The 14007-nt window shown below is 43.2% G+C and overlaps 1 protein-coding gene, 1 long non-coding RNA gene and 1 other non-coding gene across 7 annotated transcripts in view; 2 read left to right on the top strand and 1 right to left on the bottom strand.

Annotated features, from left to right (window-relative positions):
* LOC134213660 (protein phosphatase 1 regulatory subunit 14B) overlaps positions 1–14007 on the bottom strand; it is a 212633-nt gene that overhangs the window by 8219 nt on the left and 190407 nt on the right. For all 5 annotated transcript variants that reach the window (XM_062692915.1, XM_062692914.1, XM_062692911.1 and 2 more), the window contains exons 3-4: positions 6354–6718; positions 6186–6260 (exon numbers count right to left, since the gene is read on the bottom strand). In XM_062692915.1, coding sequence (XP_062548899.1) covers positions 6186–6260; positions 6354–6566 — 288 coding nt within the window. In that variant the 5' untranslated portion in view covers positions 6567–6718. The remainder of the gene's footprint in view (positions 1–6185; positions 6261–6353; positions 6719–14007) is intronic.
* On the top strand, positions 312–1112 carry LOC134218099 (uncharacterized). The gene is made up of 3 exons (XR_009981252.1): positions 312–479; positions 534–615; positions 699–1112. It is a non-coding gene; the product is annotated as an uncharacterized LOC134218099 (long non-coding RNA).
* Positions 2748–2822, top strand: Trnaa-agc (transfer RNA alanine (anticodon AGC)). Its single transcript has one exon. It is a non-coding gene; the product is annotated as a tRNA-Ala (tRNA).

The raw sequence follows: 14007 nt of genomic DNA on the forward strand, positions 1-14007 counted from the left end.
GAGCGCCATGTAGAGAGGAAGAGAGTCTGCATCCAACAGAAAAAAAGGGACTGTTAAAAGATCACAAGCCGAAGTGCTGCTCTATATATGAACCAATTGATGCAACCTACCATAAGATACCATAAATCGACATCAGTACACCGCTTGCCACAAGACCATCTCACAGCATCCAACGATCTCCCGCTCCACATCACTCACTGCTCTTATCACTAACGTCCCAAAAGATAAGAGAGTATAATCAACTCTCCATCAATGCCGAGACGAAGGCACCGACCAAGGAGATGTGGAGTTAGTTGTCGGTTAACTGCTAAGCAGGCAGCACGCGGGATTCGCAATACGTTGCAATCAATCGACGGGAGTTAAAACAAACTAAGTTGAGGTTGAGTGCTAAGTTGCCTGACCGGCAAGAGTTTCGGAAACTTTGAAACTGTGGCAGTGAAACTCGGTGGAGTAAGTGACTAGTGGCGGGCTTCGGCAAGGTAGTGCAGAGAAATTAGTGAAGCTCAATTCTAATTAGTTTATCTATCCTTCAGCCACCAGTGCCCACTTTTGAGTGTCGTCACTAATATGCCACCGTAATGCAGTGCTAAAGGCAAAACGGATTGCTTGAGATCGGTAAGGGGAAGATTTAAAACAATCCCGAAATGATATGAGGTTCTGTGGTGCAGTGAAGTAATTTGTTGTGTCTCCTACGGTAGGCCTATCTTTTCACCGCCAACACCAATCGCCCGGCGGAATGTGGCGCAAAGCGGCAGCTATGGATGGCCGGCAGATTGCTGGTGCAGTTCATCGGTCTGCCCGGGCAAGCATTACGTTCCATCGTCGCCGGGGGATACACTTTCAACACTGACACACACACAAATTAACACTTTTCCCTAGGTTTAAGCTGAAATAGAACGTAAGTAATTAATAAACACTTCTTTTAATTTGCATGTGAAATTTATGCTTTAATTTTATTAAGAGCGACTCCGAGTACTTTTCGCCATTGGTTCCACTTGTTCGAACCATTTCTTTGTTTCAGGCTGATTGTGGTAAGTGGGTCATGGGGACCAGTGCCATCTTGACCGGCCTTTCTTAACTTTTTGTCCTCCGTCTCATGCGGCCTCCCCTCCCAAGGGGGTGGTGACAAGCTCTCCATTACTGCACCAACCAATAACAGGACGCTCGAGTTAAGGATTTAGCAAGCAATCTTTGAGAGCCACCTTATCTACAGCCTCTACACACTCTAATCTTCTCGCGGTTTTCAGTATGACATTCTGTATGAAAGCTACAAGAACTGTTTTTCCCATAGTAATTTGAGCCACCCACTGGCATTGCATTCCTCAAAAGCCAGTATTAACAGCTCCATGGCGAACAATTTCCGAAGGGGTGACAACTCGGTGGTGGCTTAGGCTTTCATTTCTACCAGCGTTATCATCACTGCGAGCCAACTGGGAAATGTCCTGAAGGTCTTCTACTTCGGGACAGCTGCGGAAAATCAAGGGGACCACATCGGCCTTGACGGACCTAAGCAACCTAAAGGATCAGCAAATCGTCTTTCGGGTCCGAACGGAAACACGCGGCTCACGCACAACGTTGACAGGAGTCCCTTCCGGAAAATTACACTACAAAAAAATCAATAATTTTCTATATGTGCAACGACACATAAAACGATCAGAATATAGCCGCTATATATTTTATGTGGGCTTTATAATTTACAAGCTAATACAGATATCTTATATATGCATTAGTTATCGCGAACAATTGCATCCCTTTTCAAAAGTATATGTGGAGACTAATGGTTAAAAACCATAACATCTCACAAATAAATCTGATTATGTTGAAACATGTCATTGATTTACAATGTTATGAAAACTCATATGTGAATATGTACGTTATGTGGAAGATATTGATTTGAAAAATGTATTGGAGGTAACCACTTTCCCTTCGATGGGACTCGAACCCATGACCCTACAGTACGCTAGACTGGTGCTTTAACCAACTAAGCTACGAAGGACCTCCGTCGGCCTCCGCAACCTAGCGGCTACTGAACGAGCTCGAGATTCCCAAATTGGACGCATAGTCAAATCACTCGCAATCCATTTATCAAGCCAATACTTCCACATGTGTATTGTACACGTCCACATTAGAGGAGCGTGAGTATTTAGAATGTCTGGCGGCTATACATTCTTCATCAGCAAGTACTGATCAAGTGAGGTTGTGTAAGCTATTTGCCAGTCGGTCGTCAAGCTCAGACCCGACCGCATTGCGTAGGCAGAAGCACGCAACTCAAGTTCAGTTCAATCAAAGGTAATTGCCTATTTCCGGGGATTAAACCACCCGACTTGGACGTTAATTTTACAATGATATGAAAACTCATATGTGAATATGTACGTTATGTGGAAGATATTGATTTGAAAAATGTATTGGAGGTAACCACTTTCCCTTCGATGGGACTCGAACCCATGACCCTACAGTACGCTAGACTGGTGCTTTAACCAACTAAGCTACGAAGGACCTCCGTCGGCCTCCGCAACCTAGCGGCTACTGAACGAGCTCGAGATTCCCAAATTGGACGCAAGAATTGGATGAAGAATGTGTATAGCCGCCAGACATTCTAAATACTCACGCTCCTCTAATGTGGACGTGTACAATACACATGTGGAAGTATTGGCTTGATAAATGGATTGCGAGTGATTTGACTATGCGTCCAATTTGGGAATCTCGAGCTCGTTCAGTAGCCGCTAGGTTGCGGAGGCCGACGGAGGTCCTTCGTAGCTTAGTTGGTTAAAGCACCAGTCTAGCGTACTGTAGGGTCATGGGTTCGAGTCCCATCGAAGGAAAAGTGGTTACCTCCAATACATTTTTCAAATCAATATCTTCCACATAACGTACATATTCACATATGAGTTTTCATAACATTGTAAATTAACGTCCAAGTCGGGTGGTTTAATCCCCGGAAATAGGCAATTACCTTTGATTGAACTGAACTTGAGTTGCGTGCTCTTGCCTACGCAATGCGGTCGGGTCTGAGCTTGACGACCGACTGGCAAATAGCTTACACAACCTCACTTGATCAGTACCGTTGCTGATGAAGAATGTGTATAGCCGCCAGACATTCTAAATACTCACGCTCCTCTAATGTGGACGTGTACAATACACATGTGGAAGTATTGGCTTGATAAATGGATTGCGAGTGATTTGACTATGCGTCCAATTTGGGAATCTCGAGCTCGTTCAGTAGCCGCTAGGTTGCGGAGGCCGACGGAGGTCCTTCGTAGCTTAGTTGGTTAAAGCACCAGTCTAGCGTACTGTAGGGTCATGGGTTCGAGTCCCATCGAAGGGAAAGTGGTTACCTCCAATACATTTTTCAAATCAATATCTTCCACATAACGTACATATTCACATATGAGTTTTCATAACATTGTAAATTAACGTCCAAGTCGGGTGGTTTAATCCCCGGAAATAGGCAATTACCTTTGATTGAACAGATGTCATTGATACCGATACGAATCACGCGAGAAACCATGAGAAGTGTCGAAAGCCCGGTCGAAAGGAAAGAAAAAAATGGCGAGTGAACGCATGTAAGAAAAACTGCGCATCGAGAATTTGGGTTTTCTTGCAGGTAGGACATATTATTCGTTATAATTTTATGTTTAATACATACTATTTTTGCTTTCTTCATTTCAGATTTTATTCCGAGTGGATACAAGTCAATAGGGCACTGATTAAACTCGGAATGAATGCGGTATGCTTGGAGGCGAAATGAAGGCGGAATGTTGGAGCTCGTAACATGAGGATCATGAGACTATAGTGCACAGTTCGCACTCCCGGAGGGACGTTTTTACCCTCCCTTAGATAATGCCGGCAGCTGCGGCGGAGACGGTTGTTGATCCGGCAGTATTCATGGATGTTGCAACGACGTAGGATGTTGCTGTAGGTAATGCGGAAGTTCAACTTTGATGGTAATTGACAACGAGAAAGCCGGTGATAAATAAAGGTTGGCATCCTGAGCAGATTATCACATTGACCTCTGCGCGGAGTACGTAGGTATATGCTGCTGGCGAGGCTGCTGGGGCCCAAAAATACGATGACGCGAGAATCATAGATGATCGCAGAAAATAAGTGGATGCGGAAGCGGAAGTTTTAATATGATAAAGGAATAAAATTAATCCAATAATTCTTTCTGAGTTGCTTAATTATTTTTCCATGCGTTGAATATCAATATTCTCGTATAGACAATTTCAAACGAATCAAGAAATGAATTTTATGTCAAACATCCATTTGATTTTATTAACAAAACACGATAAAGTTATTCGGTGGTAAAAAATTAATTATATGTGTCGTCACTTATACATTTTCTATAAGGCCCACACATAAAGTACATTAGAATGAAGCTATTGCAAAAATCTATATCGCTCACACATAAACTTGATATGGATTTTTTCCTCAGTGTAGCGACGTTTGCGGGGTCCACAATACTGTGTAATATTATGTATGCCGATTGCCCAAATTGTAGGTCCCTAGAGATACTTATGGGTTACCTGTCAAGGTCAGGAACGCGCTTTTGGTCTCGCAGCCAGCATTACTGCTGTATCGTCTAAGATCGGGCACATCTAATCCAGTCGGCCTCACGGACATCCCAATCCCAAGGGTAACCTCGGGATAAAACCCACAACACGTGGCGCTCGGGCTTTCCTTGGACTACCCCGAAGTTGTAGGTCCCCACCTCCCAGTGACCGGGAAACAATGCGAGATGGTGGTTGGTTACGAGAACCTCAACCCGTATTCTAAGTCCCCTTCTCAACTCTAATTTTGGAATCAAATAGGTCAGTTGGTCAATTCCCTAACGGGTCGCGACCCCCCAACTTTGGGAAGCTACTAACCTACAAGTTGTTTCTTGTAAACCGCAAATCTGAAAATACTGCCATCGAAAACTTGAATGTCTTCAGCGTTCTGATTTTATATTGTCTTCGTTGGTTACCCGGCGTTCTGTTCAGTTAAGTTGACTGTCGGATAATCCAACGTTAAAGTAACAACAAGTTTCGGAAGTCTCTCCGTACTTAGGTCTACCTTTCGACCAGAGAGAATTAAGGGTTAGTTTGGCGACTTTTAGGGTATGGTCCTCCCCAAGCCAATTTTAAGATCTCCGGAGAGCAGTGCATTAAACGACAACAGGTTTCTGGATCAATTTACATTAAAATCGTTTGTCAATTTTAAACTCCTCGACCAGTTTTAACTTCAAACCAAAGAGAATCGCTCACAATTTAATGTTTCCAATTGTCTCTCAAATTAAATAAGATCGATACAATCGATACAAATTCCATTCTTGAAATCGGCTGCAAATCTCTATATTTAAAAAAAATGTTCCACTAAAAAATTTCTAATTTACAGCAAAAGGGGAAAATTTATGGCAGCAAAATTAAGCTGCTGCCTTCCACGTGCACTGACTAATTGGTTTTAACAATCGCATTCCAGTTGATATTTCAGCAAACAAACTTGAACCAAGATTGGCACAGCTAAGATCGCCAGTAGGTAACCCTATGTAAGTCAATGACCTGTTGCGCTGGTTTTTGCATAATCATCATAAACCGACCTACAAGATTTTCTACGGTCCTCCAAGCTGGAATTGGTGTTTTATTGCACAACCAAATCGAACAACATGTCCAAAATCGATCTAAAGAATATGTGGGTGGCCATTCATCCACACTCGGCAAGCGATCTCTTTCTCTTTGTTTTTGCTTCGGAATTAGCTCAACGCGTAGAAATGATCAGCCAGGTCAAATATATCAGGCTGATGGTTGTTGTTTGTTGAGATCCTAAGTGAGTGGCGAGACGATATGCAAATATACCTATTTGGACTAAAAAGAAGCGGCCTAATGTCTGTACTCTGTAGTAGAATACGGAACTGAGACAGCCGTTGAAATTAATTAACATATGTGCATAGACTTTTACATCGAACAGAGCAACTGTAATTCCTAATTGGTTTAATTTTATGATCGCAATTGGTGTATAATAAAGTGTTGATCGTCATTGTTCGACATCATTGTTAAACATCATATTTGTTGAATGAAATATATAAAAACTTCTAAAATGTTTCTATATTGAAAATTTTAATTGGCCTGTTTAATTGTAATACAAATCTTGACAAATTCTGTTCAAATATCCACAACTTCATGAAATCGCAAAGATAAAAAGAAACTTACAAATAAGTGAGATCTTCTGATGTCATCGGTGTCCATGTCGAGAATTTCGTCGATATCGACATCTATCGCTTCCGTCTGCAAATGAGAAGACAAAACGAATAATAACAATTAATCATTACCAATTTTGAACCATTCCGCACTTCCCATCTCCCATTCCAAAACACTAACCGGCGGATCGAACAGCTTCTGCAGCTCGTCGTACAGCCACATCTCGACGGCCAGCCGCTTCCGGATCAGACTCATCTGATGTGAGCCGTACTTGGCGGTGAGGAATTTCTCCCGACGCTCCTTCACCTCGCCCTTCTCGGTGAAGTTCACTCGCAGCCCGGTGCGACCCGGTGATCGCTCGCAGTCATTCATGGTTTCAACGCCGCACTGCATCCCGCCGCCGTCCTGCGTTGCTCTTGCGCTGCCGGTCGGTCAAGGTCCGGTTTTTACAGCTATTCCGAGGACCGTGGTGAGTCCTCCGCTTCGCACCGCCGTGTATGCCTGCGCAGTCGTTTCGTAATGTGGGCCTCGATCAATGGGACAATCTGCGGGAATGGAGAAGGAAAACGATTCTTAATTTAGTGGAAAATTAAATTGATAGGCACATATTTTATGAAGCGTGGCCAATGAAGAAGATCAAAATTGATCAAGAACGCTGGTTGGTGAAAATTTAAAGGAAGTATACCGAATGAATCATCGAAGCGGGTGTGGTTCCCATCATTGATCGACACTTAACTAATCATGAGTTAATGTGATTGAGACTAATGTTAAATTTATGGCAATGGGAAATGAGGTTTTAATTTTATTGTTGACTTGGAATGTGCTGGTTGGAGTTGACATTAATTTGATCTCGTATCCGTTTATAATTGTTTTATTTTAACTTGTCTTATTATTTTTAAATTTTACTGATATCACAAAACAGATAGACATCATAGAACAAACTGCAAATTTCAAAGTAGGCTCTTTGTGTATCAACAATCGACGAATGGCACTCCCATATATCTAAGGCGAAAGAAAGAGAAAGCAAAGCATGCGATGCTGCTCTGTCTAATGCGCGTTGTTCAGTAAAGCTTGACTTCCACCGCTAGGTTCGCTAGCGTTCCAAAATCATGGAAGGACCACATTCCACAGCAAAGATGCCTATATGTTATGTGCTGATATGCTATAACATTGTTTTTTCAACATGTCGGTTACATAACATAAGAACAAATATTAATAGAGTAACAATTTAACTTTAATGAGGCACACAATTTTACCATTTTACCCTCATCTGTCCATATCAGAGGACGTAAGAATGTTATTTTATTTACAATCATTTCAGTGGTGGAAACATATATGTTGATCTCTCACGATAGCATGACCAGTGATAGGAAAAATCCAATTTCATTAATCAGTCGCATTTCACTTTCGTGTCAATGCTCATCGGTTTCGTCAACGATTGAATCATGCGCTGCTTCACAGTAAGCCCCATATCGTTTAGCGAAGTGGTAGAAAAATTTCAATTTTTGTCTGCCTGAAATCAACATCAAATTATGCCGAATGAATGGTAAAAAATAGTTTAGTTTTTATCAATTGGGTTTTAAGTATTTCTTGAAGCATGATAAAAATTTATGGTAAATACAAATTTTATGTATTTTGGGGCATGGCAACTACTTTAAATAGAGTTCGGAAAATTAGTAAATTTCGCTTACTATATAGTTCTTACTTGATTTAACCACTACACCAAAAGATTTAGAGAGTTTATCCAGAGATTCTTTCTGCAGTTCCTCCAAGAACATCTCAGAATATTTTCTGAAGTTCCGCCAGAAATGCTTCCTGTGTATCCGCCAAAGTTGCTCCAGATTTTTTTCATGGAGTTCTTCCTAATTCCTTTCTATAAAATCCTACAGGGTTTTCTTCGGGAATGTCCTCTAGAGTTCCTCCACTAATTCTTCCCAAAAATTCTCCTGGAGTTAACCAAGGAATTCCCCCTGAAGAGCCCACAGCGATTCCTCCTGGAGTTTTTCCACAAATGTCTGATTAAATTCCATCAAGAATTTCTTCTTCTTCTTCTTCATTGGCATTACATCCCCCACTGGGACATTACCGCCTCGCAGCTTAGTGTTCATTAAGCACTTCCACAGTTGTTAACTGCGTACGATAAAGGTGGGCATAGAATTAGTCCCGCACGGCATGAGAAGGGTGGGCACAAAAGTTAGTCCTGCACGGCATGAGAAGGGTGGGCACACAAGTCAGACCCATAGGAGCGTTAATGTGTGTGCAAGCATGGAGCGTATGAGCATGAATCAAGGGTTTGGGTGGGCATACAAGTTAGACCCACATGGCATGAGAAGGGTGGGCACACAAGTTAGACTTGCACGGCATGACAGAGGTGCAACAGAGTATGTAGGGTGTGTTTGAGGGTGCGATAGAGCGAGCACCCAAGTCAGTCTCGCGTGGGACGAGTGCCTGTGTGAGCGATAATGAGCGAGTACGCTTAGTACTGCCGTCCCCCCAGAAGTAGTACTGCGAGGTAGTTCCTGGGGAAACGATGGTGGAGCCCAAGGGAGTTTAGTCGGTATTACCGGTATGGTCGAGTCCGACACTCCAGTACACTTCCGTGTGGTAGTTTGGCAACTACAATGCACGTGTACTGGGTTAGTGTGTAAATGCATTCTCCCTTGTAAAAAAAAAAAAAAACAGTTTTTAACTGCGAGGTTTCTAAGCCAAGTTACCATTTTTGCATTCGTATATCATGAGGCTAACACGATGATACTTTTATGCCCAGGGAAGTCGAGACAATTTCCAATCCGAAAATTGTCTAGACCGGCACCGGGAATCGAACCCAGCCACCCTCAGCATGGTCTTGCTTTGTAGCCGCGCGTCTTACCGCACGGCTAAGGAGGAGAATTTCTTCACCTAGAGATTTTTGAGAGTTCCTTCAGAAAATGAGCATGAGCATGAGCATGATGATCGTGCATTCCGTAGTTGCTTGCTAGTTGCTACTACTGGTGTTCGCAATAGCGAATAACGTTTGGACATCACTGTTTGGCCCAGCACTCATTTTCTGGCATGGATGCAATCAAATACGCGGACCGCGTGCATTTGTGTGAGGAAGAGATTCGACGCCAGATGAGAAACAAAAATTGGCGCCATCCGTCTTGCCAGGCAGAAGAGGGGAAAACGACCAATCAGCGATAAGCTTCCAACAACCAATCAGATTACAGATTGTATCCTAAATGTAGCTTTAAGTTTTTTTATGTCATTATATAAACGATGTCAACATTCATGTTTGCGATCAGTTTTTTACCAGACACCGAAGAATAAAGAAGTTTATCTGGAAAGGCAGCGTTTTCTTCCGATCTCAAGGAAATACCCCGGATTGGAAATCTCGACTCTCGTTGGCACTGTCAGGAAGGTTCCAGCGGATCATCGAGGCTTGGTGCTCGGCATTCGAGGATGTGTGATGGCCTTTCATTTCATCACCGTGTGGCTGGTTTACTTTTAAAAGAGTTAATTATAATAGTTCTTTTCAGAGCTAAAAGCGAGACCAGCAAAGCTCACCGGGGTGAATTGGAAGCCATCTAGCAACCAGCACCAAGCGAGGCGTCTCTGAATCATCGTTGCTGGAACCAATCAAGCCCAACAGCGACACCGATATTCATCTGGTGGTGTGGTTGGCAGTGGGTCAACCAACACACGATCCGCATCTCGTTTTCGGTGTGTGAGTGTGGTGGAAGCGTCCATCGCAAGAGCGTCGTCACAAGCGTGGCGTTTATAAAGGTGTTGGCAGTGAGCCGGCACTCATCGTCGTCATCATCAAGCATCGTCATCCGATCAATGCCGTGCAGCTACGCCTGTTGGCAGTGGGCCAGCATGTATGCAGCACCGTTGAGCTACCGACAGTGGGCTGATAGCGTCGACGGTTTCGTTTGTGTGCTTTGTGATTGTGAGTGTAACTTCCATGCGGCAGTGGGCCGACAGTGACCGTAAATCAATGAAAAGTGCATATGTTGGCAGTGTGCCATCACAGGGAACCAATGGATGGAAGCATGGGATTTGCTCTCCAACCTTAATGTGCACAGTCCGAGAGCTCTAGTATTTTGGATGGTCGATAACGGCGCTGGCCACGTCCTCACGGTTATTTTGGGATGGGAAGGATTTGATGATGCAGTCACTCGCCCACTGCAAGCCGAGCACACCTCTGCACTCGCCATGAGTTCCTGCGGAATTTTGTTGGAATCTGGGGGTTAGGTTCTATGGCAAAGGTTCATTCGGCCAATGTGATAGGAATGAAAGGGTGGTATATTCTAAATGGATGCCGAAACGAGCTTATTTCGCTCATTTCGAACTCTAACAGTTACCTGCTAGCACTAATCAAGTTGTAGGTATAGGGATAGAAGATGGAAACGGTATGAAAGCTCATTTCCAGTTCTAGCGATTGCTAGAACATGAGAAATATATGTAAAGATGCAAAGTAGGAGGAATGGAACGGGCATGGGGTTAAACCCACGACCTCCTGCGTATAGGGCAGAAGCGGTAGCCATATGACCACCAAGCCAGTTTTTTTAGAGTTCCTTCAGAAAATCTTCCTGAAACTCTTCCAGTGATTCCTTCTTTGGTTCCATCAGATATTTCTCCTCTTGGCTCTTTTAGGAATGTCTCCTGAAGCTCTCCTAGGAATCCATCCTGGAGTTCTACAAGCATTTTTTTTGTTTGCTCCTAAAGTTGCTCCAGGAGTTTTTCTTGTAGTTGCTTCAGTTGCTCCACGAATTCATAAATTTGATAAAATAGCAGTTACTAAATTATATTTATTGCATACATTCATTCTGAATTTTCCCAGGAATTCATTTTGCATTCCACCAGGGATTTAGTCTGCATTCGACTAGGAATTCATTCTAAGTTTCTCCAGGAATTCCCCCATGAGTTCCGCTAGGAGTTCCTCATGAAGTTACTTCAGTAATTCCTTGTTCCAGTTGTTCGTCCGGGAGATTACCCAGGCATTTCTTCAATAAATCTTCTTGAAACTCCACCAGAAATTTCTCCTAGAGTTCCTCCAAGAATTCCTCCAGCAGTCCCACAAGGAATTCTTTTTAGAGATCCATCAGGTATGCCTAATAGGAATTCCTCCTGAAGTTTCTTCAGGAATTCCTACTGGAGTTCCTTCGAGAGTTTATTCAAAGATTAGCGTCTCTTAGGAAATTCTTTTTAGAGTTCCTTCGTTAATTCATCCCGGAGTTCATCAAGGAATTCTTCCTGGAATTCCTCCAGTAATTCTACCTGTGGTTCATTCAGAAAATCTTTTTGGAGTTCAAAAATCTTCTTGGGGTTCCTCCAAAAATTACTTCTGGAAATTTCCTGGATTTCCTCCTGGAGCTCCTCCAGAAATCACTCCTTAGATCCTCCGGCAATTCATGCTGGAGTTCCAGTAGGGATTCCTGCTGGAGTTGCTCTATTTAGGAATTCCACCTGGAGTTTCACCAGGAATTAGTTCAGGGATTCCTTCTAGCGTCTCTTCGGAAATTCTTCTTAGACTTCGTTTGGAAACTCATCCTGAAGTTTTTATTTTGTTCGGGATGAACCACTGCGTCCATTTCATTGAACTTTTGTAGTATACCCGTGTCATTTGTTTAGTGCACGTCATTCTGCTCCATTTCTATTGAGAAGAAATGAAGTAGTTGTTTTTTATTCAGATATTTTCTCATGCTTAATGTAAGGTATCTTTAGATTAAGGTACCGCTATTTATACCCTTCGAGAAATGGCTTATACCAACTCTCAAGGGCGCGCCCCTCAATCAGTTTCGGCTCAACAATAGGTGGGATAATACTGATTTTGGCATGTATTGGTACTGAAGTTCAAACATATTTTTGCTTCTTCTTATGAGTTCCGAATTTGTTTTTGTACAGAGATCTGATTTCATTGCGTTTTGGCAGGGTTCAGCAGATCCACCAAATTCGTATCCGCTTCCTTCCTAATTAATCAGCGCTCTGGAGCTTGAAGATTCATGTCGTCGACTTCGAAACCAGCCTAAGATTGGGTTACGTTTTTATAATTTACTCCATTGACTCCATCCAAAGAGAGGAAAATATGGGTCATCTAAAAGCAAATTCCATACTCTTCCAACCATCACTCATAAGTATTAACAAGAATAGTAAGAACTAGAGCACAGTGTGGTAAATCTTACTCCGTAATGCACCACGAAAAAGTGTCTACCCAGCATTACATGCTCCGTTAGTTGCCTGGCTAATTGTTTCACTCCCCAGGCCATTCATCCCCTCGTCACGGGTCGTCTGACACCTTGGGATTCGGGATTAGGGACGTCATATTGTCAGCTTCGTTCTGGTACCGAGCCTGGCGATATGACCGGATTTACACCGTTACGCACTACTTCAGAGTATCCATATCCCAGTGTAACGGGAAATGCTGGAATTCTTTCTGGAGTTTTTATAAAAAATCTTTTTTTTCCTTCAGAAATTACTCCTGAAGTTTCTCAAAAAATAATACTCCTGGAGTTCTTCCAGGAATTTCTTTCGGAGTTTTTTTTTCAGGAGCTCTTCCAAGAATTCCTTCTGGAAATCTTTCAGAAATTCTTCTTAAAAGTTCTTCAGAAATTACTCCTGGAGGGTCGGAGGGAACTCGAAGAACTAAATTGACTCCAACTTGATGGGCTACAGCTCTTCGATGAACCTACGCCGAATGGAGTATCCTTCTCCACTGGACTCGATCCTGGGCCAATCGCTTCCAGTCGCCCTGAACATTGAGCGCCCTCAGGTCCTCTTCAACTGCAAAAAGTCATCGTGTACGCGGCCTTCCACGAAGCCTGCGGCCTCTTCCGGGTTCTCTACTAAATATTATCTTCGCTTGACGTTCTTCCGGCATACGAACAACGTGACCAGCCCACCGTAGTCTGCCGTGTTGTATAAGCTTAATAATATCCAGCCCTTTATACACCTGGTACAATTCGTGATTCATGCGACGCCGCCAGATACCGTTCTCCTGTTTACCGCCGAGTATTGTCCACAGCACCTTACGCTCAAACACTCCGAGAGCTCTCCGATCAGCCTCCTTTAAGTTCATGTCTCATGGCCGTATAAAGCCACCGGAAGAATCAGAGTAGTATACAGCGCGAGTTTTGTTTTCGTTTGCAGACTACGGGACTTAAGCTGGTTACGAAGTCCGTAATAAGCCCTATTTGCAGCTGCAATACGCCTTTTCACCTCGCGGGTAACATCATTATCGCACGTCACTAATGTTCCAAGATACACAAATTCTTCAACCACTTCAAATTTTTTACCATCCAGCGCTATTTCGCTACCACCACCACTAATGAACCCACGTTGATTGCCAGCGACCATGTACTTCGTTTTGCTGGTATTGATCGTGAGTCCAATCCTCGCTGTCTCCCTCTTAAAAGGCGCAAAAGCCTCTTCCACGGCACTGCGATCAATTCCGATAATATCGATATCGTCCGCAAAACCCAGGAGCATATGCGATTTTGTGATAATGGTACCGCTTCTTTGCACACCAGCTCTCCTAATCGCTCCCTCGAGCGCTATATTGAACAGTAGATTCGAGAGTGCATCACCCTGCTTCAATCCATCTAAGGTAGCAGATGACGTCGATATTTCATCCGCAACCCTTACACTTGATTTCGATCCGTCCAACGTTATACGAATCAGCCCTATCAGTTTCGCCGGAAAACCATGTTCAAGCATAATTTGCCATAATTCATTCCGTTTCACTGAATCGTACGCCGCCTTGAAATCAACAAACAGATGATGTGTCTGCAAGTTGTACTCCCGGAATTTATCAAGGATTTGTCTCAGGGTAAACATTTAATCCGTCGTTGATCGG

This window comes from Armigeres subalbatus, chromosome 2, assembly GCF_024139115.2.
Source record: "Armigeres subalbatus isolate Guangzhou_Male chromosome 2, GZ_Asu_2, whole genome shotgun sequence".
NCBI classification, from domain to species: domain Eukaryota; kingdom Metazoa; phylum Arthropoda; class Insecta; order Diptera; family Culicidae; genus Armigeres; species Armigeres subalbatus.